The sequence below is a fragment of the Melospiza melodia genome, chromosome 8 (genome assembly GCF_035770615.1).
Source record: "Melospiza melodia melodia isolate bMelMel2 chromosome 8, bMelMel2.pri, whole genome shotgun sequence".
In the NCBI taxonomy this organism is placed as follows: domain Eukaryota; kingdom Metazoa; phylum Chordata; class Aves; order Passeriformes; family Passerellidae; genus Melospiza; species Melospiza melodia.
In genome coordinates this window covers 26538988-26561443 of record NC_086201.1, presented here as the reverse complement: position 1 = coordinate 26561443, position 22456 = coordinate 26538988, and the positions used below count along the sequence as shown (strand labels likewise).

Sequence of the window (22456 nt, the reverse complement as noted above, 5' to 3'; positions counted from 1 at the left end):
TAAAAAACCTAGTTATCTATAAAAATTGAATGAAAATCATTGGAACAAATCTTTCATGTATCATGAGCCTATTCTATGAGGGGTAAGAGTAAAGAAATAAGTACAAATCCATCAAATAGCAACTCTGATAAGATTATAAATTACTTCCAGTGCTCTTATCCAAAATGCTTTTCTGAAGCCCAGGCTCAAGCCTTAACCTGCTTACCCATAACAGACAAAAGCAAGTTTTGTTTTAAGTAAAGAACCACTGCAAGGACAAGCGTGAAATGCTCATTACAACCATAACATGGAAGTTTGCTTATCAGAATTTGTCATCACAACCCAAGGGGAAGATAAACCACTGCTTAGATCCATCAGTTGAATATTGTTTATCTTTCTTCCCCCAAAGAAGAAAAAAAATGCAACAAATGCTTTGTTTTTCCTTTATGTACCCTGGCTCAGGAGATTCCGATCTGGAATCAGATTTCCCACTGCAAAATGATCGCCTTCCTTTTGACTCCGTCGTCAGAAATGGAATTGTGCTGCCCTCTTCCGGGAGATCAGGAAACAAGAACCTAAAAGGCAAAACACGTGAACGCATTTGACGTCACATCTACACATTTCCACAGATCTCAGCACTAAGGCAAGACAGGAGAAAAAAAAGACAGCAAAAATAGTATATGGTGGGCTAAGACAGCATAGGTAACACACAGAGTACCAGCTCCCTGGAGGAAAACTTAGGAATGCCAACCCCTCCCTTGAGAAGGACACCTTTCCTACATTAACATCACTTTCCTCCAGACAAGGCTTCTAACTGTTAGTTATTTGGAGTATTTCTGCTTTCAGACTGGCAGGACACATTCTCAAGAAGCTAAGCCAGCTCTTCATAGGAAGATTGTTCATCCATTGGTAAGAATTTTATGGAATACACTGGGATTCCTTATTCTCACTAGTGTTCTATACCCTTTGAACACTGTCTTTGCACAGCACTGATATCCACAGACACTAAACTGTAAATCCATATTCCAGGTGAGCTGCTTACAGCCACATTTTGAAATACAATGTAGGATGTAGGATGTAACACACTAGTTTAATTTTTCCATTTTTGACAAAATATTCAAGACTCCTTAAAAAGATAGGAAAATACAAACAACCCCTAAAATTAAGTTACAATGCCAGCACCTTTGAACTGTACAACACTAGACAGCTTCAGGACTTGGGGCAGCTTTCATGAATTCAGCAGCAGTTTGACTTGGAAATGAGTCTCATTACCTGACCAGCTGGAAGATGCGTTTGAGGTAGGACTTGATCTCCCTTACAGCCTCCTGCAGCAGTCGTCGATTGGCTCCTACACCAACATAGGTCATTCTGTAGACAGCCACCAGTGTTTCCACCAGCTTGCCCAAGGGATGCAGAGGAGTATCACAAGCCTGAGACAATGTATATTAATTGGCCAGTCAGATAGGTCAATGGCAAACAAGTTTAAAAAAATGGAATCCAAGACAGATGGGTGAAAGATCCAACAACAGGCTTACAAGAAAATATTACAAGTATCTAAAAAATGAGCTATATTTAACAAATTGCCATTTGAATTATAAAATTTCTGTGTCAGCTAAACACAATTTATAGGAGTCAAGACAGTACAAGAACTTGCGCTACTACTTGGACTAGTCATCTGCTCAGTACTCTTAAAATCGACATGCAAAAATTAGCAAGTATTTCAAGATGCTTTGCTGGGATCCAACATTAAAGAATGAAAACAGTAACTGAACAGAAAGTGACTTTAAGAGAGCATTCATTAGGTATTCAATTATTTTAGTCTTAGTTGTGGACTTCAATATAATAAGTGATGAGCAAACATGAACTATGGATTACAAGAGTGCAAATATGGAAGTAATTAGGAAAGCTATTACAAAGTGAGCTTGTCATGCCTTATTATGTGAGCATTTCAGTCACAATACCTTTATCAAATATTTTTTTATATTTTCATATTTTTCCAGGGTGAAGGCACCAATGTGTTGTGGAATGAACTCCAAGCTTTCCAGTGTCTGAGTATGTGAGCGGCTCAGTAATTCTGGGCTGCAGTTTAAAAAGACAGACATTGTACAGGTTGAGACACACAATGGGGAAAAACCCCTGACATTAACAACTCAACTAGGAATAACCATCAGCATGTCCCTGAAAGGGTTTGTAGTGCAGAGCAGTAAGGTTATGATTTCGTTTGGGATTTGCTGCTGTTTTAACTAAAACTTTACAGCCAGTTTCAAGTGTAGAGCTGAGTGCAATTGCAGTTTCTCTCTCCATCCTCTCTTGCTTGGTGACACATCCTCTAGGAGCCTACCTGTCTTTGTGCTGCCGTCGGTTGGTGGTCAGAGCCACCGCAATGTTGTCCCAAGCCTTCCATCTGTCCCCCTGGCCAGGGCTCTCACAGCCAAGCTGGTTCCAGCATTCTTCAAATACTGCCTTCCATTTCTCATCAGGGGACACTGCCAGGATCCCAAGTTTCCGCCTAATAAAATGACCAGTGGGTCTGTTAAAATCAAATAGCAATGAAACAACACATTCAGCTTGAAAACCACCCATGGCTAATGTCAATCTCATGTCTCACACCAAAAGCTGAGAAACTTAACAGACTCCACTGTGAACCATGTTCTATCACTAAGAATAAAGTTAGAATCTACTACTAATACCTACATTAGAGGACAGCTATGAACCTTGTTAGTTTTACTCTTTCTTGCAGTCTTCCAGGAAATGGTACAACAAAGGTCTGGTGCTTATCTTTATCACTGGTATCCATTCAGAAGTCTCAGGACACATTTGTATAGCAAGGACACAGCATAAGTAAGTCCCAAGTATCTCTCTGTCCTGGAGTGTACAAGTAGCACAGCTACCCACATAAATACCAAGGATGGCTACACAGCTTCTGACCCTAAAGTAGCAGCTACAGATAATGCTGCAGGGCATGTTAGGGATGTGCTGATAGAGAGCAAAACCAGCTCAGGCATCCTTTCACTGCCAGACAAAGCTCAGAGATCATCTGTAGCCAGAAGAAAACCAAGAGCTCTTTGCACGTATAAAGATATTTCAGACATATAATGAATTTACAGCTTTGAAAAGCTTTCTCAAAACAAGTAAGTGCTGTCAGGGTTAACAGGTCTATCTTGAATTAAATGAAGTGTCAGAAATTGTCAAACCTCTCATTAATATTTCTTCCAGCATATTTGAGATGAGAACTAGCAACACAGGTAATTTCCCCATGCTGCCAGTTTCACAAAGCAGAAAAAGTAGGCTCTAAGCCTTTTCAGAAATTATACCAGAAGATTTTCAACTTGAAGACAGTCAGAAGAGGATAGATGAAACCCTTATTTCACAAGCAATCCTCAAAAATACGTATATACATTTATTCATAGACTCCCTACTGGGGTAAAAAGCAGACAACTGTAAAGGCTGCAAGTGTTCAGTTCAGCAGGGAGGCCCTGCTTAACTTGCATGCTGTTGTAGGTGTCAGCACTGTCAAAAGAAATTACCAGTGAAAGCTTCAGGAAGCCAACTGACAAGTAATCTATGTAAAAATATTAGAGCTGTGTTTCCCATTTTAATCTGAAATTTCAGAGCACGTTTCCAAGACACTGAATCCCATACAGCAATTGCTAAACCATTACATGGTGCTACCACATACCAACATCTCACCATCAACTCTTTACTGTCCTTTCTTTTACTCAAAGATATATCAATTAGAACTTGAACATGTTTTGGTTTTTTTCCCCAGAAATAATTAAGCAGATGACTCCAAGGCATCTGCTATACAGAGGGGTTTACAGATACTTTTCAAAGTGATCTTTGCCATGGTATTAAAATGCTTTTCTGCAAATCAGCAACTTTCTATTTTCTTACACGCGGTTTGGAAGAAGTGGAGGATCTAGTCAGCTCTGTCCAAATATATCCCCACTGGCATTATTAAATGACACACTTAATTCATTAATTTGCTAACAAAGTAACTGGCAGAAGACAGAGGTCTGTTATTAACTTAACAATTTAATGGAACTTAAGTCTTTCTCAGGAGCTCAGAAGTCAGCAGCAGCTGTGAACTCAGGTTCTATCAGTCAGCTCCAACATAAACAAAAAAAAAATTAGACTGCTACAGCACAGTAGCAGCACATCAGCTGTCCTGTAATTTCATGCCATTATTTGCATATTCAAGTACTAATTAAAGCAAGAATAACTGTAACAGTATGTTTATCTTATTTCTTTAGCAGCAAGAAAGAGGAAAAATGTTTTCAAAACCTCACTGTTTCTTTGGAAGAAGTATTTTTGACCGGTCTTTGAGAAAAGACAATCTTTCTGTTCCTAAGTAATACTGAACCACATTTATTATTTAAAATAATAATTATTTATTATTCAACACTCACAGTGCTTTAGGCTTGTCCTTCTCATTCTCATACAAACTAGGTTTGAAGTAGGTTCCTGTGATTTTTATTCCAGATCCCCACTCTCCACTGAAGAGACCTTCAATATAATCTCCATTTGGCAAGGTCAGTGTTCCCTTGAGAAAAGATAATAAAACATTTAACTAAAATCCATTGGGAACCAAATGACAACCTTTTTATTTTCTTAGATGGTTAACAGTTTACAAGTGACAACTGCAATACAGACCTTTCCACTCAGAGTCCAGTTATCTGAAAATTCCCCCTCATAGACTGTATCATCCTCAGAAAGCAGAATTCCAGTCCCCTACAAAAAGAATCAAAGAACACAAAGCAGTAATTATAACAGAAGGGCAGACCACAGATGTAAAGATGCACTTTAGAAAACCTGTTTTTAATTCTTCGCAAATAGTAATTTCTAAGCTCTTTCTGAAGTAGTCCTAGGTTAGAGCAGGGACAATAAAGGCAATTCTAAAAGCATGGGCAATAGAAGATTTGAAGAACAGAAAGTTTCCACAGCCTAACACACACTCATCTGCCTCAGAAAGCTGCCACACTTAGAGGAGAAGTCCCTAAGCCCAGGGTCTGGTGTCCAACTCACCATCATTTTGTTGCTGCTGAAGGCTCCTTCATAATACAGTCCAAACTGAGTAACCACAACACCATTGCCTTGGCAAACATCATCTTGCCACATTCCCATATACTTTTCTCCTCTGAAGAAAAATGAAGTGGGAAAAACAGAGCCTAAATAGTACATCTCTACTCTTTCTTTGGCTTTACAGCCACAATGACCATTAAAGAAATCATCAGAAGAGAGTCACAGAGCACTTGCTTGGGGTCTGTCAGTTGAGGTTCACCAGACTATTTTTGGTACAAATAAATTAGAGTGAACTTTCTTTCCCAATTCACATTCCAAACTGGCCATATCCAAGCAAGCTGATGAGCTGGAACAGTGCTGCAGCCCTGTTAAGCCCACTGCACGCCCCAAGGAACTTGAGCAGCTTGCTTTACCAAAGTTTTTATTTCTTTTACCTAAAGTCTGATGGCTCAAACTGAAGAGAATAAAAAAATCAAAAGAAACCAAGCTGTTCTTCTTGGGGAATAGGAGGGAGACCTAGAAAGTCATACATGACATTTTTGAAATATTAAGAGTACAAATATTGTGAAGAAACACATCATATTGTGCCAAGTTTCTATATAACAGCCTAACAAAGGTCACAAAATAAAAAAATTTATTATACAATTAAAGATTGCTTACAAATAAACATCAGCCTCTTTCAGACTATTTAAAATACTTTTTTTTTCTTTATATAAGTGCATAGATGTCAGGCTAGAGTTGTTTGAAACTTAGTGCAAGTCTCAAATATTTCCAAACAACCTATTTTTCCAGTTCTGGAAGAGAATGTGACATTTCCCTCATGCAATTAATAAAATATTAACTTCTCAAGGCCTTTTTTTCTGCTTTTAGAGGGAAACTAGTAATTGATTTGATACAATTCTGCTTGTTACCAAGCATTTTCCTTGAAATGTACCCAGGAAAAACTATGTTTATAGTAAAGAGAGTAAGTCCAACCATTAAACTAAGCTCAGGGGTGTTTCCCAGCTGACTGGCCCCATAGGGTGGCAGGAAGATCCTCTGATGATTCATCTTGCCAGCTACAGAGGCCTCTGCTGGGTGAAGGGCTCTTGGAGAGAGATTCTGCACGCTCAGTTACTGGGATGGAAACTCAAAGTCCCACTTGTTCAAATAACTGTTTTGCAAAAATGACAGCAGGCAATAGTGTCTGCAGCTATTCCTTTTTTGTCTGGGCTGCAGAATAAGTGCAGAAAACAAATCCTGAGGACACAAAGACACACAGATTACCTCCCCAACACCAGAAGCAAAACTACATCAGGGCAGCTCACTCATGTTTGAGTAGTGCTGGAGTGAAAAGCAAATGCCACACTCCTCCTTCACCATGAATTAACATTGCATTTACAAATTCTGGAGGTGAGAGGATTTGCAAGAAAAGCTGGTATCTATTTGTCCCAGAAAGATAAATGACTAAAGAAAGTATGCAGACATGTCTTGGCACTACAGAGTAAGAACAACCACCAACCCTGAGCAAGACTAAGTGCAAAACCAACATGAAGAAATACCTAGAGATGTTACAACAGCTTTGTTTCAGAAAAACATCTCCACTTTACACTCCAGACTTTTGCCTGCTTGGCTTTTCAAGTGGGCATTCAGTTAACCAACAACAGTTCCTTGGGCATTCACCAAAAGCTCTTTCCAGAAAAAACCACCATTAAATTGGTGACAGAAAGACAGATTATCTTGATGTGTGCTCAGGGTTCATTTACTGCACATATTTAGTGCAAGTCTGTCTCTGTCATTTCAGTAATCTGCCCTGAGAGGAAGCATCTTCCCTCCACTGCACTGGGAGAATAAGCCAATGGAAAATCTGAGCATGAGTTGAAATTCATGAGCACCATTATCTGCCACTGAACAACCCAGTCTCATAGGTCTGAGATGAAAGAATACTCCTCACATGAATTCTTAACACTTTCAGCACATGCACCACACAACGCCTCAATAAAACACCATACTCAGAGCTAGTTTTCAGGCAGGAGTATGACAGAAAACAAGACAAAAAAACAGTGCAATCCCTCCACCACTCACTCCAGAAGCAGCACCAAAAAGCAGTTTCTAGACTCATTTCTTTATACCATCAACCCAGAAAGCCCAGCAATTAAGAAGAAAGAAAAAGACATGCAGTATTCCTGGTACTCACAAATCACATCCTTTCCTACTCTTTTTGCAATTGCATACCCGAGTTTTAAGGCCTGTGGAAGCATTACCTTGTGATATCATCAAAAACTCCATAACCACTCTTCTTGTCCATTATCCACTGTCCAATGAACATACTGGGGGAAGAAGAGGTCAGCTTCCCACTGCGCAGCAGCCCGTGCCCGTGCCGCATGTTATCCTGGAAACACCCTTCATACACCTCACCCGTGGCATAGCTGCAACAGCAACACAGGAACAGCTCAGAGTCCTTCATCTGCTGCTCTCCTGGGGGGCTGCTTTGGGAGCTGCTGATTGATTCGTTTTGCTGGGTGCTTCCCCCAAACAGATAAGCCCTCTCTTTTTCCTTCTAGGAATTGCATTACAACCACACCAAACAGCAACTACAGTTAAAGTATGTTTGGGATAAAAGTGATCCTTTAATACAAGTCTTTGGATGCTTTATTGTTTTAAAGCCACTCTCTGCCCAGCAAGCAAGGCCATTGGAGGTGATACTTATCTCTCAGAGCAAAGAATCCTCTCTTATTGCCAGGTGGCAGCAACATTAGAGCAGACATTAACAACTGACCACTGTACAAGTTGCATTGTGAGCAAAGCAGAAAATAAGCTACACTGACTACAACCACAAGTCTGCAATGTAGGAAAGCTACACACAGAGCCTTGGTCAGAGCATCAGCCCTGCTCTCCTGCAGCCATGCAGTGCCAGCAACACAAGTGCCACAAGTTACCTGTACACTCCATGCCCACACATTTTGCCTTCCTTCCAGTATCCCACATAATGGTCCTCTTTATTCAGTGCTTTGTTAGGCACTCTGTATTCCCCATACCTGCCAGGGCAGAGATGGAACACAAGCAGCTGTAACACCAGCACATTTCATTAACAGAGCAGACACACAAAACAGAGCAATTCTAAAATCAGAATGCTTTCTCTCATTTTTGTGCATCTTTAACTACAGCAGTCACAGATGATAGTTTTTATAAGAGAAAGTAAGAATTCAGCATCACTAGATGGTCAATTTAGTCCATACTGCTCTCTCCTGTTTGATTGTGACATTATAAATACTGCTCTCACAGTCACAATGCAGTGTTTTTCTCAGGCCATGAGTCTTTTCAAATCATAAGACTGCTTCTACCTTTATTATTTTCTTCAGTTCTTGATAATTCAAGTACACTCTATTCCAGGGAAAGATAAGGGCATGTAATGCTACAGAAAAGATTTTTTCAAAAGATGCTAGCTTCCAATAATGCTCAGTGACAAGGAATTATTCACAGTTTCAGTATGCCTGAAAAGAATGAGATACACAACTGTATTTATTGATTTTCATCTCCTGAGGAGATCAAAATCCAGTTCTGAAGGTTCTCCTCAGAACATGTCCTCCCAACATGACACTGCTGTTAACTGCTGGGACTATAACATGCATGCTGAAATACAAGTATACACATTTGATAATTTCAGCAATTACAGCTAAATACTAATCCATTTCTTTCTGGCTGGGACTTGTTTGCAGTATTTCCATCTCCAACAACCCTAAAATCTCCAGGATTAGTTACTTAGTTACAAATGACCAAAGCTCTAATCTTGTTTTATAGTTTGACATTATAGCTAAGAGGAATTTTAAAAAGCTGTCTGCGGTCAGACCCCATTTCAATTCCCCTCCAACCCAGTATTTTGAAAATACATCTCAAAGTCAATAAGACTTCTCACATATTTTTATCCTGCCCAATACAAGCATGTCTGCTCACAAGATGCAGATAAAAATGCCTTTGGAAATAAATTAATATCTCAGCCTCAACGGTGTTCTAAGCAGATTCTTGGCAATGCAGTCTACAGATTAATTCAAAGCTGTGTAATATATTGAGTTATTTTCAAGTGCTTTTATTTGTTTCAGACCTTCCATTCAGCCTACTTTCAGTCTCCTCTGTACTAGTTATCTTCATCATCAAGATCACATACTCTCATTAGTTTTCACCCAAACCCTGAAGTCTCAGTTCAAGATTTTGTCTCTTTTCTAAATTACTAAACCTTTGCTCTACCAGAAATATAGCAAAGAAAACACTAGAGAAGATGCATCACTATGTTGTAAGACAGGCCAGTAAGATTCACTGCAAAACCTTTAATTAAAAAGGTTTTGTTGTTTGCTCCTACAACAAAAAGTATTTCTTGCCTGGCTCCACAAGTAGTTAGGATATCTTACCCATCCTCCAGCCCTGTCCGGAAAGTCCCAGAGTACATTCGTCCATCTGCCCATTTTAGGATCCCTCTGGAAAATACAAACCCATGCAAATATGTAAGATAATCAGTTCATTTTGCACTTTAAAAATACCTTCTGTGAGTGAGCCTACTTATTGCTACAGCAATCACTTCATTTTGGTTTCAACAGCTCCATTCCAGTGCTTTTACCTTCCATGGGGTTTTCCTGAAAGCCACCTCCCATCATAAACAGCATCCTTGAATCGAGGGTCCTTGTAGAAGGTGTATTTGGCACTGCGAGAAATAGGAGGTTCCTGTCTTGGCACATTCCCACCAGCTCCGTACAGGACCATGTCAGAGGTCCCTCTAAGGGCCTGATCCACTGCTTGGCTTATTGCCCTCAGCCACTTGGTCTGAAACAGAAAGTGGTTCATGACAGAATTTAGCCAGCAGCTGTCTTTGCACCAGCTCTCACCTTTACAGCAAGCACAGTCATGCCACTGGCACTGCTCAGCACAGTGCTGTGCACTGCAACGCTGCTACACTCAGGCACCATGCACAGCCAGCCTGCACACTCAGCTGCAGAAAGACTTCATTACTGGGGAATACTCAGGAAAATCCTTCTCCAAGTTTGATTTCACAAAGGGGGAAAAAGCCTCATCTGTATCACTGAAGCTGTTTTAAATTTGTAGAAATGCCCACCTTTTCCTGTGGTGTTGAAGAAACAAGAACAAATTGCTCTTCAGGTGTTGTAATCTTCAACCCATTCCTACACAGGGAAAAAGTATTTTAATCGGTGAAATTCCATCCTGAAACCCCAAGATTTCTTAGAGCACTGATATTGTGCCTTCTCTTCCCTACCCCAGCTAGGATTCCCTTTAAGTTAGCAATAAAAAGAAGCAGCAGAAAGAAGACTTGCTTCCCTCTCGACCACCTTAATCTTTCTGATGTTTACACAACTTTTTTTAAGACACAGAAATACATTTTCTGAAACAAGAAAAAAGGGTAGATATGGCTGCAATCACTGCATTCCACTCCAAGTTCACAGTAATTGGTTACAAAATGCTCATCTTTTCTCCCAAAAGATCAGACTGTTTCAGCACCACAAGCAAGAATACTCACACATTACCAGTCTCTTCTGAAAGAGCTTCTACCCACAGTGTGGACAAGGGGAAGATATGGTGTGTTGAGAACTGTAGGAAAGGAGAAGGGAAACATCACCAGTTACTGATCCATTAACCCAGCCCCACTTTTTTCCCAAATGGTTTATTTTTTCCCCTTTGTTTGAGAACTAGCAAAAACTGAGCATTAGGGACTCTTTCCACCAACTTTGCTTCAAGCAACAGCCAACAGAAACCATGCCAGCCACAGGCCAATGCAATCAAATGTTAAAAAGACACATAATGTCAGATTTATTTTTACACTGGAAAAACTTCACTGTATGAAAAATATGTGGTGTTTGAAGCAGAGAAAAGGTTTTGTTTCTGGCTGCAAGCTGGCTCACCTGAGCATGTACCAGAGCATCATTGAAGAGGATGAACCAGTTCACAGAGAACCTTCCTGCATGCTGCAGGGACAGGGCCCGATTGCTGCTCTCGCAGATCAAACGCCGCTCCGGCTTCCGCAAGGAGTCCTGCAGGGAGGGCAACACAAAGTGACACAATCCCACTCCTCACTGACTGTGACTGAGGGCTGCTGCTTTAGTCTTTCACAGGAAAGCTTTCCAAACCTTTCCAAAGTAAAGAGCACTACAGCAACACCAGCTGGAAAACACTGGGACAGCAGCATCAGTAACGGACACAGGCACCAAGAGCAAGAGATTCAAGCTGCAGATGCACTGGCAATCATCACCATACCGTCATTTTCCCAGGAAAGGTCTTCCAGAAGCCAAGGGTGTATTCTGCTTCTTTCATTTTTCTGCTAAGATGGACAGCAAGGTTCTCATAACATGAACTAGAATCCTGCAGCTTCTGGTATTCTGGAGATGCCTGTAGGGCACAAGGTAAGGCAGAGCTGAGGGTGCTGCTGATCCCCTGTACCAACACCACCAACCAAGCTGCAACACAACTGCTCATTTTATCATTTATCATTTTATCATTTAAATCTGCACTAAGGGCATGACAGTTGGTCTGGGTAATAAGCAGAGCAGACAGTTATTTTTTTGGTCACATGTTCTGTTAGTGTCCTGATGGTTTTTAAAAATCACAAGAAGGTCCCTGAATGTTACAAGGAGAATGATTAATACACAATTACATGATCTACTTTCTTGCAGCTCAACAAGCTGTCCCAGAAATAGTGCCCATAACTGCAGGAACAATACTCTAAATTACTAATTACAATATTGGGCTAAATGTACAAGTAGTTACTGTGCCTGTTTAGTCATCTTTTATTTCAAAACAAAGTAATTATACACATCTAAATGGGTGGTAAAAGTCTACCTAATATATATGTAGTGTTTTTTGTAGAGTACTACAGCCAAGGGTAGCTGCAATGATGCCAGATGAAACTGAAAAGCAACAGGCAAACATCAAAACAATGTATTTGCAATTAAGCACTCAGGCACACAAACAAGCTCTGGCAGAATAACAAGTTTCTACCTGTCATGTGATTTGTGCAAGTGGTGTAAGATTATGCAAATAAATCCACAAGATCTTCCCTGCAGCAAATACAAGTTTGAAGTAGCTCGTCTGAGGAATAAACTGGTTTTAATTACCTGGCATTTGCTTCACACAGTTACTTCCAAGCTATAAGTTTCATGTGTTTATTTATTGCACTATAGATAGAAAAACCATCCTACCACTTCAAAACACGTGGCAAGCTTTAGCAAAGTTCTGGCATAATTATGAAGTCGTCCAAATGGCATGAAAAACAGAGCATTCAAAACTTCTACTAGCTGGAGGTTTTCCTCATTCTTCTCAGACAGTTTCTGTAACAGCTCCTGGTTTTTACTCAAGAAGTCCCTAAATGATGGGACCATTGGGAAACAGAGGGATGAGAGAAGAAAAAAGACATTAAGACATCAGTGATGTGTTATGTAAATGAGCCCAGATTGCCCCTTTTTGAATTATCATAAACCCATAAAAATTGTAAGGGCAAGTGCACGCTGCTTCTTCATCTATTTACAATTTAGTTTCAGGAAGTACAGCAGTAAAGATATGTAGCTAAAACTGCAATACAAGACTTGTTTTTTACTTCTTATTTCATATGCTCAGTCATCAAACTGGCTGAAGGAGGTTGACTATGTTGCTCACTTGGAGTGTAACCAATTGCCTTTTTCCTCTTTACCACCTGATGAGTAAAGAACAAACAGGTGAGAAAGACATCCCCATTGCTTTTAGAGTAGCAAGTTTCTAACACTATTGATTCATGCAAGAAGGCCTGAAAGAATCCTAACTTTGCTCTAGTGCACTTCCCTAAATATACTGAAATAATTTCTTCTCCCTCTGTTGTTCAAGGCAACTGAGCAGTTCTTCCCCTAACTACAGAAATTACATCCTTCCTCAGAGAAAGGCAGGAAATCTGTTCAATCCTCAGTCTGATTTCCAAGAGGGAGAACTAATCTAGTTCAGAGAAGAAGAGGGAAATGATTGTGAAGACAATACATTAGCACACAAACCCAGAATTTCCTCATTAAAAGGAAAGCACATCTATTTTTCCCTCTCCTTTGCTGTAGGTGTGTGCTCACCAGTGCTGGCACACAGGACAGGTGCACTGAAACACATCCAGCTGGGAAGCAGTTAAACCACAAGTTGCAAGAATCAGGTGAGGCTGAGAAAGCAGGTCCCAGGGACAGCAAAACAGATCAGAGTTCACAGCAGACTCCCTAAGAATGCTACACAATTAGTGAGATGCCATCTCACACAAACTACTGTGCTTTGTCCAGGTCTGCTAGTGGTACTTAAGAACTCTGTTACTGAACAAGCCTTAGGAATAAAGTCTTCCTTTGAGAGAAGACTGTTTTTCCTAATTTTAAATTTATGCCTCTGGACAGCTTGCTATTTTTAATTTTGAGATCCTCACATGGAGGTTTCTCTGTTGAAAAGCATCAAATAATAATAGACAACATTCATTACAGCTTGTCTACTCTTTTAGAGGACATCTCAAAAACCTGCCAACTATGGAGACTTCCATTGAAGCTGGGACCTTTTTTAAAGTCAGGACTACATCTAATGCATTCATGCTGCAGAACATCCATAAAAGATGGCCTGACACCATTAACCATTTACTTAAGACAGTACCCCTCAGGGAGAGAGTGGGGGGGAAATTCATCATTAGCATCAAAGATATTAACTTTCCTTTGCAAGAAGCAGGACAAAACTTGCACACATCTCTTCCCTGAAGTGTTATTTACCTAATGAGACCCTGGTTGCAGGAGGAGAAGCTGTGACACCCAGCAGTGACAACTGAGGTGATGAATTCAGCACTGGGTGATTTCAGTATGAATTATAAACAAGCTTATACTTGAACTAAGATTTCCTCTAAGTCATCCCAAAAATCCTGACCAATGAAAAAAGATTCTCAGTATCTCTCAGCAGGGTGATTCTGTATTTAGACTTTGGCACTGATCCTCAGAGGGCAGAATATTCTTCGTCCTAGGTACCAGCATTTCCAAGAACTTCCAGTACCGTAATTTATACTGCATTCAAAGCACTCCATAAACATTAACTGAATTAGTCCCAGTTACAGAATTTGTGAAGGAAAGGCAGCAATTTCACAGACAAATTAAAAATTACCCTCAGTACAACTTCTTCAGAGCACTAGGGTGAGAGACCCAGCATGACTACTTTATTTCCTAGGCAAAAACTCTACAGAAATAAGAGAAAAGCTTCAGGATCTGGAAACCTCAACTGTACTGTCTCAGTCCTTCAAATACAATTCCTTCCTCACATTTACAGCATGAAATAGGGCAAAGAAACCTTGAGAAGCAGAGAAGATGCACATGCAGAAATATTTTTGCATCATTTTAAAGCACTTCCATAAACTTTAAGAATTCAAATGAAATGAATTCATCTAATCTACTGGAGCTAATTTTCTTTGGTATTTTCTTGACAGCAATGTTTGAAAGAATAAACACTAACACTGAATAATGATGAACATTTAACCTCATTTATCTAAAGTTTTAAAAAAAATCATGACCTGAACTCTGTTTCTTTGAAGGAACTCCCAATAACAAGCTTTTTTTCCGCCTTTCTCCACCTTCAAGATGAACTAAATGAACTCAGCAGCATTTTAAGCTAAATTCTTCATCACAGTTAAGAGGAGGTAACTTTCTCTTGATTTGAAGGAAAAGGAATTAGTGTACTCAAGTATGCTGAGAGCCAGTCTCTGCATGGTCATTACTACACACATGCCCTCTCAATTCTTTACAGTTAATTGATAAAAATGTTCAAAAAATGGTAAAGGTTTGCTTACATTGCTGGCTTTGCAAGGAGCATAAATCCTCCCATTACAAGGAAGTTTGTTACTGAAGTACAATACCTAATATAGGGAAGAAAAAGATCTTCAATTAGAAAGTGAAAACATCCCAGAAAGCAGCAACTGTTGAAATGTTCAAGAGTTTATGATGACCTCTGTAATATCTTTTACTACACAAGTTATAGAGTACTTGAGCAATACTCTGTTACTGAACACTTGGCATTCACCTTCCACATGGAGCAGTGAACATGCACTACTACACATTTCTGCTGCCATTAGCACAATGCAGAGGGCTTACTTGACTTTTATTTTTGTTTCTCTCAGATTTGGGTGTGTACAGAATAAACTACCTGTTTGAACCATTTAGTACTACTAGCTTCTAATTACAGTCAGGATGGAAATTTCAAGAGAGGAATTTTCTCTTTTCCTGCTATTCAACATTCTATGACTTCTCTCCACCACCATTAGAAAAACAAAACAAAACCACCCTTTTCCAAGGGAAGAGGTCTCTGCTTAGCCCATTTAACAGATGATACTTGTGTTGCCTGACTGATCTTGAAAGATACTCATGGTGTAACACCAAGGCTCTGATGCCATACACATAAAAACATGTAAGCAATAGTGAGCAAAGAGGGAGTGCAGAAGACAAGCAGTAGTGAGAACAGAGGTTAGGTACTTCAGTCTTTGAGGAAGAAAAAATTAAAACCTTCTATTCTGAGTAATGAGAACCAATTTTGAAAATCTAGGTTACAAGAAAAATTCGAGTTGAAGACTAAGTAAGAAAATGAGAAAACACGTATTTAGATTTATGAACAATCTATATGATAAACAAAGATGGAAGCTTCTTTTAGGGTGATACAGCATAAGTTTGTCACTGACCTAGCAAAAATGTTCTTAGTTGTGTCTGTGTTCAAAAAAAGTGCAACTAGTTGTCCATCAAACTGCTATTGCATAACAAAGTTGACAACTACTGCATAATAACAAGTAGATAATCTCAAAATTTTGTTTCCTTAGATATTTTCAGATATCTGGTAACCAAGATACAACACTTTTAAACTTTCTGTTAAACCATTATTTTTCACAAAAACCTGTAATTATTAAGTATGATGAGACTTCTGTCACATTTAAATAAAATTGTCCAGAAACTAGAAGTTACTGTCAGGAAAGACAGAGAACAGGCTGAGTGCATAGGTCTTCTCTCCCAAAATGCATTAAGCCAATAAAAACAATAACTAGGAAAATCCAGACTTAATGCTCAGTACTAAAGCAGCTCCAGCTTTTGGGTGACAGGTGTAATGCCAGCTGTTTAGCAGGCATGAGGACAGAAGAATTTTTGTCTGGAAGACAATCTTTAGTTAATGGCTACTGAAAAAGCATTTTGTAACCTCAATAAACCCCCAAAGGCAGCTCTAATTAGCAGCGGTGTAACCTAGCAATGGTAAGTCTTGTCACATTATACTACACAAGATCCTTAATAAGTGATGAATATTTAGGTTTATAGGCAGCAACCAAAGAAGAATCTGTACCCAGAGTTTTACACAAAGGAAGGTGATGCTGTTCATGTGCTCCACTGGTGAAGACTTGGAAATACATCTCACTAAAAATGAATCCATTTGTGTAAAACTCCACACATTTCTAAATCACAACAATGCAACAGTCACATAGCTTTCCTTATGACCTACTTTCCCTTAACTCAGGGCTTGTTGCAGTCAGTAGATTAAGCCTGCAGAGACTCAAGATGAGAGGGAATTGGATACTTGCTCAGTGTAACTATCCAAAAAGAGACTGGAATGCTTCAGGATGGCCAAGCTCCTGGCTTCTTTTACTCCATGAAGAAAGCTACTTAAAGAAGCTCCATGTTGACCAATGAGATAGCACAGCTTGCTGAACCTGCTTGCCATTTCCTGCAACAACTGGATTGCATTTGCATTGCCCAAATTATCTGTAACAGACCAGAAAGCAATTTAGCTTACCTTATGAAAGAGCAGCACCCATTAACAGAGAAAATCTCAACATAGTGCTGTTTAGATGTTTTATCAGTACTTTCACCTCATGGATACATTATCCAGAATCAGAAATTCAACAGTTTTAGACTAAATACAGCTCAAATAATGAAGGTATTTCAGGTGAAACCATCAGGAAAGTGCAAATATTAACAGAATGAACACTGTCAAAATGCAACTGTCTTTCATCTCTTCATCCAAACAGGGGAGAAAGCAAGAGCTTAGTTTTATCTTGAAAATATCTTATTAGGTTTAAATTTTGCATAACAGAAACTGTAGGGAGAACGATATCAAGGAAAACATTAAAAGAAGGTCTTACCTAAACCTAAAAGAGGTCTAAGAACCTGAGATTTGATCTCACTCAGTCTGAAATAAAACCTTCTCTCAGTAGCAGCCAACTCATGCAAACTGGCAATATATCCCATTACGTTTTTGTCAACTAAGGCCAGACAGTTGTCACCACCAGCTATCACATTGCTTATGTACCCTATCTGAAAGATGAAAAAGAGAAAAGAAAAAACAGCAGCTTTAATGTTTTTCTTTTTACACCCCAATTTGAAAATAGAGTAATGCAAATAAAGCATATCTTGAAGAGCTAAGTGGTAGTAATTGATGGTAAGCATTAATTACCTTCAATAACAAACAACCCACTCAATACTGTCTTAATACAGGAATGACAAAAGTTGAAGATACATTTATGAACTGCTGTTCATTTTCCTGACTCTGACAAAACCAAAAGACAATAAATACATAAACCACCTTTTAAGGTGGCTCATACTACCATTCCATGTTTAAGAGACAGTGACCTTCAATTCAGTACATCATACATTTCTCCTATTAAATATGAAGAATATAATTTATTAGAGCTATGACTGTGCTCTAGACAGGTCCTTTCTCGACCCAGAATATGCCAATTTATTGATAAGAATCCAGTTTATTGATACTGCAATATTATTAACAGTAGTACTTGCTTTCCACAGTAGCTCAAAGCAGAATTCTTATCTAAGGTCAGCACAAGTGCCACTGATGCATTATGGTTCCTCATGAATTTTGGCGCACATGCAAAAGTGTGTAATTCAGAGTTTGAGCTCTACTTTTATTTCCTTGATTGATAAATAGAGGATTCCTTTGAAACACTGAGCCAAGCTGTTCCACAGGCAACCAGTTCTTATATGCAAGAGCCTACCAGTAACCCTTGAAGAGAAGGGAATGGCTAGCAACAATCTTACAGAAGGCATACAGGTGTGTGTGTCTGCATGCACAGACATAGACCCAGCGTCTAAGTCTCTGTCCCTCCTCAAAACACTTCCCAAACAGCTTTCCTGCTCAATTTAGGGAAATAGCAGTGATACCCAGAGGAGCTAAGGCAGAGACACTCTCTGCCCTCATAATTTCCTTTTCGTTACTTTAAACTCATGTTGGTTTGAAGCCATACACAAACTGGAAGAGGACATGTAATCACAGTTCACACTGCAACCTCATGCCAACCTCAAGGCACATGTAAGATTCAGCTTCATGAAAAAATCTGTGTAGGGGCAGCCCCTGTCTCCCATTGACATCAAATGCACATTTTTGCTCAGATCTCCCTTTGCACTCATGTGAAAGGGAGGGGTGGGGAAGGAGAAGGTGCAGAACTCACGGGGACCTTCTGCCCAGTCACTAACAAGAGGCAGAATGGAGTTACAGAACAGAGCAGCCCGTGGCCTCAGCCAGTTGAGAGACAAGCAAGTGAAGAGCAGTAGCAGTGAAGCCTGGACACAAAGACTGGTGAAGCAGAGCACAATAAAAGTGTGACTTTCTACACACACATATGTAAGGTAATGGATTAACACACTAGAAACACCTCCTTGTCCCTCAAACAGAAGGGAAGGCCAAGAAACAGGCAGGGGAGAGAACAATACTAACTTGACCTCCTCTCTGCACCCCATCCAATGTGCTCCTCGTTTGACTACTAGGAACCAACCATGTGCCTTGACACCCTTACAGCTCATCAAGCCACCAGCACCACGCTGTTTCCTAAGAGCACCAGTATGATCTGTACTGATTTAAAGGAAATAACACTCACCTTACTACAAGCTACTAACAAAGCTGGACTCTTAGAACAGCTATTTTCATTCAAATTATTTTCTGTTGATGTCTCCTGGCCACAGTAATATAATCCAGGCTGGAAGTCTTTCTCATCTGCTAAGAAGAGAGAATAATCTAGTCCTGCTGCTGTAGTCCAAATACCTTCACCACACACCTAAAATTCAGGAGGAAGGAAGACATTAAAAATCATCACCCAAAGCTGGAAGGAGAGAAAAGTATATAACTCTTCTAGTCACACATGTACATAATTCACCTGCCAAGAACAAACTATTGCAATAACCAGCCAATTTTTCAGCCTCAGTGTCTCATAACATATAAACTCCTTGCACATATACTGAAAACTCTTTCCAGTTTTTTTGCCTTTCAGTTACAAATCAGTTTTATTTTTAAATGGGCATCAAGTGAGTTTGATTAAAGTGGAACACTATTCTCCTCTCTACATTTAACTGGGAAATCTATATAAAGTTGGGAGACAATGAATCTGCTGTACATTAATTTGCATAAGGCCTAAGCAGGACAACTATGCAGCTAGCTTTCCATTAAGATGAGCACTAGAAAACATGGGAAAGGCTGTGGTCTAACCCAAAAATTGTTATTTTGCTATTCACTCAATGTGGTGAAAAGTTCAAAACAAAGAGAAAACCCACTGCCAAAATTCTGCAAAGCTCCGGAAATAAGGAAACGAACAAAAAATGTGGGTGTGGTCCAACCAAACTAAAAACACTAGAAACAATTGTTTAGAATAAAAACAGAGCTCTGAAGTATTCACAAGTTTCAACACTGCAACATCAATATCAGAGAAATCAAACATAAGGTAAAAGTGAAATCTGATAGGAAAATAGAACAGTCACATTTCTCAGTTCTAGAGCTTCACTGTGGTCAAAAACCAGAAGAAGTCTGTGAAAATGATTTCTTGCGTAGATTTTCACAAGCTCACCTAAAGATCATTTTACAGCATAAGCCAAAGAAAATCAAGGGCTCTGTTATTAAATAGCACATAGATCCATGAACAGTTCCTTCTCAGAAATTACTCTGCATTCAATTGTACAAGAAGAAAACCACAGAAAACAAAGTACCTTTGCAAGACGAGGGACGGTTGTTGGGGAGTTCAAGTGACCAAGCTGGCCAGAGATATTACTGCCCCAGGAATACACCTGCAAGAAGCAGTGCTGAACATCAGAATGAACATTTATATACATGGAAACATACTGAACTGTGGTAGTACAACACATCAAGTGCAAACACACAAGTCAAGGCTATAGGAGTCATGTACTGAGAAGCACTTCCTTCATTTTCACTGCCTTCCTACATTCTGAGATTGTCTTCTCACATTCAGAAATAGAATGCATCAAATCAACTCACAGCAATCTTTAAACATAATGTTGATGGTACATGCAGAACTTGGGCAGAAATACAATTTACATTCCACAACACTTCCATGCTGCCTCCCACAAACAGGAACAAAAGTTTAGAAGCAAAAGAAACTAAAAACTAGAAAAGACCAAACATGATAATTATGTCTGAGAAACAACAAATGGTAACAATGACTTGTACCTGGGATTTGGCAGTGAGTGCTAAGGAATGATGGCCACCAGCAGAGAGGTGAATCACTTCCTTACCATCAAGGCTTTTCACACACAGTGGCTGAAGCCTGTCATTCCCCAGAACACATAAGGTGAGGGAAGAGGGGTAGAATGTGGGAAAAAGAAAAAATATTATCAGAGGTACTGTTAATGTGGAAACACTCAAGGTTTTATTTCCTTCTCCAAAACAAATTAGAAAAAACAAATATATATGGAACCTTCTGGCAATAAACCAGCTTAGTCAAAATGATCAGGAAGGGCAAAAGTTGATGACAAACCTCACCCCAATTTGGATAAATTCAAAATATCACCAAAACTGTTACTGATTACAAAGGGTAAAATTGGAATTGATTGATGCTCAGTAACAACACAGCTTAAAACATATTACTTGGAGAAAATTAGATCACAACATCTGAAAGAACAAGCAGACACTGCATGGCAGATGTTTAAATTTGAGAAGCTGAGAGTGTTCAATACTCAAAATTTCCTAGCAATCTACTGAATAAAAAAACATTTTTCAAAGAAATCTCACCTTGGCAGAACATCACCATGCCCTAGCTGTCCTTCCTTGCCCTTCCCCCAGCTCCACACCTCTGTTCTTAGAGAGGGCAAAAGAGCATCAGCTTCACCACTGTAGGTTGGAGTCAGAGCCACAGTCCTCATTTTTGCCCGTCCTACCTTCCGTAAGAGCCTTGGGGAAACTGAGCAGAGGCCAAGAATGAGAAAAATTTCTGATCATTTTCATAAATGCATCACTCAGATTGTGCATTACACAGTAACAACACTACTTAATAGCAAGTGATCAAAACTTCTTGAAGCAGTTTTAATTCAAGCCCGAGAACAAAGGTTGACAGGTAAGACAATAGGTTATGGATACAAAGAGGTACCACAGGTAGTAAAACCAGGTAGATATCAAGTAGTTTTTACCAGCTTCTAAAGTATAGCAGACATATGAAAACCATGCAGTTATAATGAAGCAAAGGAACAAAAACAAACTATACATTAAAGTGTTTTGAAAAAAAAATATATCCTTGGAGTGAACAGAAGACTTCAATACTTCCTAAACCTCTCCTCAAATGCAAGATCAATATAGAACTAAACCATATATACATTCAGAGCAATTAACAGCACTAAATTCTGTGAGGGAACAAAGTCATTAACTTTGAAGTTCAGCAGTGGGAACTGGAATACTTATAGGTCTCTGGCTCAAAACCAGCTCAGTGCAGTGCAGATTACAGACCACAGATTTTTATCTTTGGCTACAAAACCACCACGAAATATCATTTGGCAATATGACTCCTCCAATGTGCTCACTTTACCTTATTTTAACAAGAAAGACCATTTGTAGACCCACTGTTTTTGGTTTTCTTAGCATGCAGTATCTGCTAGTCTTCACTCTCTCCACTGCTTTCAAGCCTTAAGGTATCATTTAGAATTCATACACATCTTTGAGAGATCATTGGATTTGTGTTTAATAAATATTTGGGTTTTTTTTCACTTACAAACCTCCACATTATTATAAGTTTTCCAGTGTTTTTTCCCCAACATGCTTGTTTACCTTGTGACAACAAGCCAGGCAGGGAAAGTCTTCGACTCCCTCCTTCAGATTCCTCTTCCCTAATATCTACTAGACTGGAACTCTTCTTCCCCTGCATGGATTCCAGCCTGACTTGCTCCTCTCGGCTGTCCTTCAGAGCTTCGGGCCCCGGGGACCTGCTGCCCGACTGAGATCCCGGCTCACTCGAGGATGTGCCATACAAGTTCATGACCTTCTTCAGGGACAAGGCTCCAGCCTCGTAGGTGGCAGCGACTCTCACCCCAACTGCTGAGGCACACGAGGCCACCAGGCTGTTCAGGGTGGATGTGCTGCTGCCTGGGGGGCCAGGGATACAAGCACTGAGCTGCTCCTCTTGAGATGGCTAAAACCAAAGGGAAGTGGGAAACTATCAGCAGGCAGCACAGTAGGATGATGATACACATTCACT

General features: G+C 39.7%; 1 protein-coding gene across 6 annotated transcripts in view; it reads right to left on the bottom strand.

The window, feature by feature from the left end:
* Nucleotides 1–22456, bottom strand: part of ALS2 (alsin Rho guanine nucleotide exchange factor ALS2) — a 39804-nt gene that overhangs the window by 4420 nt on the left and 12928 nt on the right. For 4 of the 6 annotated variants that reach the window (XM_063162386.1, XM_063162388.1, XM_063162389.1 and 1 more), the window contains exons 5-28: nucleotides 22030–22390; nucleotides 21004–21172; nucleotides 20443–20539; nucleotides 19965–20042; nucleotides 18866–19042; nucleotides 17120–17291; nucleotides 16559–16739; nucleotides 14795–14860; nucleotides 12180–12342; nucleotides 11239–11370; nucleotides 10887–11015; nucleotides 10505–10575; nucleotides 10085–10151; nucleotides 9593–9795; nucleotides 9387–9452; nucleotides 7920–8018; nucleotides 7245–7409; nucleotides 5005–5116; nucleotides 4633–4710; nucleotides 4389–4522; nucleotides 2321–2509; nucleotides 1941–2058; nucleotides 1252–1409; nucleotides 432–554 (exon numbers count right to left, since the gene is read on the bottom strand). In XM_063162386.1, coding sequence (XP_063018456.1) covers nucleotides 432–554; nucleotides 1252–1409; nucleotides 1941–2058; nucleotides 2321–2509; nucleotides 4389–4522; nucleotides 4633–4710; nucleotides 5005–5116; nucleotides 7245–7409; nucleotides 7920–8018; nucleotides 9387–9452; nucleotides 9593–9795; nucleotides 10085–10151; nucleotides 10505–10575; nucleotides 10887–11015; nucleotides 11239–11370; nucleotides 12180–12342; nucleotides 14795–14860; nucleotides 16559–16739; nucleotides 17120–17291; nucleotides 18866–19042; nucleotides 19965–20042; nucleotides 20443–20539; nucleotides 21004–21172; nucleotides 22030–22390 — 3308 coding nt within the window. The remainder of the gene's footprint in view (nucleotides 1–431; nucleotides 555–1251; nucleotides 1410–1940; nucleotides 2059–2320; nucleotides 2510–4388; nucleotides 4523–4632; nucleotides 4711–5004; nucleotides 5117–7244; nucleotides 7410–7919; nucleotides 8019–9386; nucleotides 9453–9592; nucleotides 9796–10084; nucleotides 10152–10504; nucleotides 10576–10886; nucleotides 11016–11238; nucleotides 11371–12179; nucleotides 12343–14794; nucleotides 14861–16558; nucleotides 16740–17119; nucleotides 17292–18865; nucleotides 19043–19964; nucleotides 20043–20442; nucleotides 20540–21003; nucleotides 21173–22029; nucleotides 22391–22456) is intronic. The other 2 variants (XM_063162387.1, XM_063162391.1) reach the window with 1 other exon arrangement.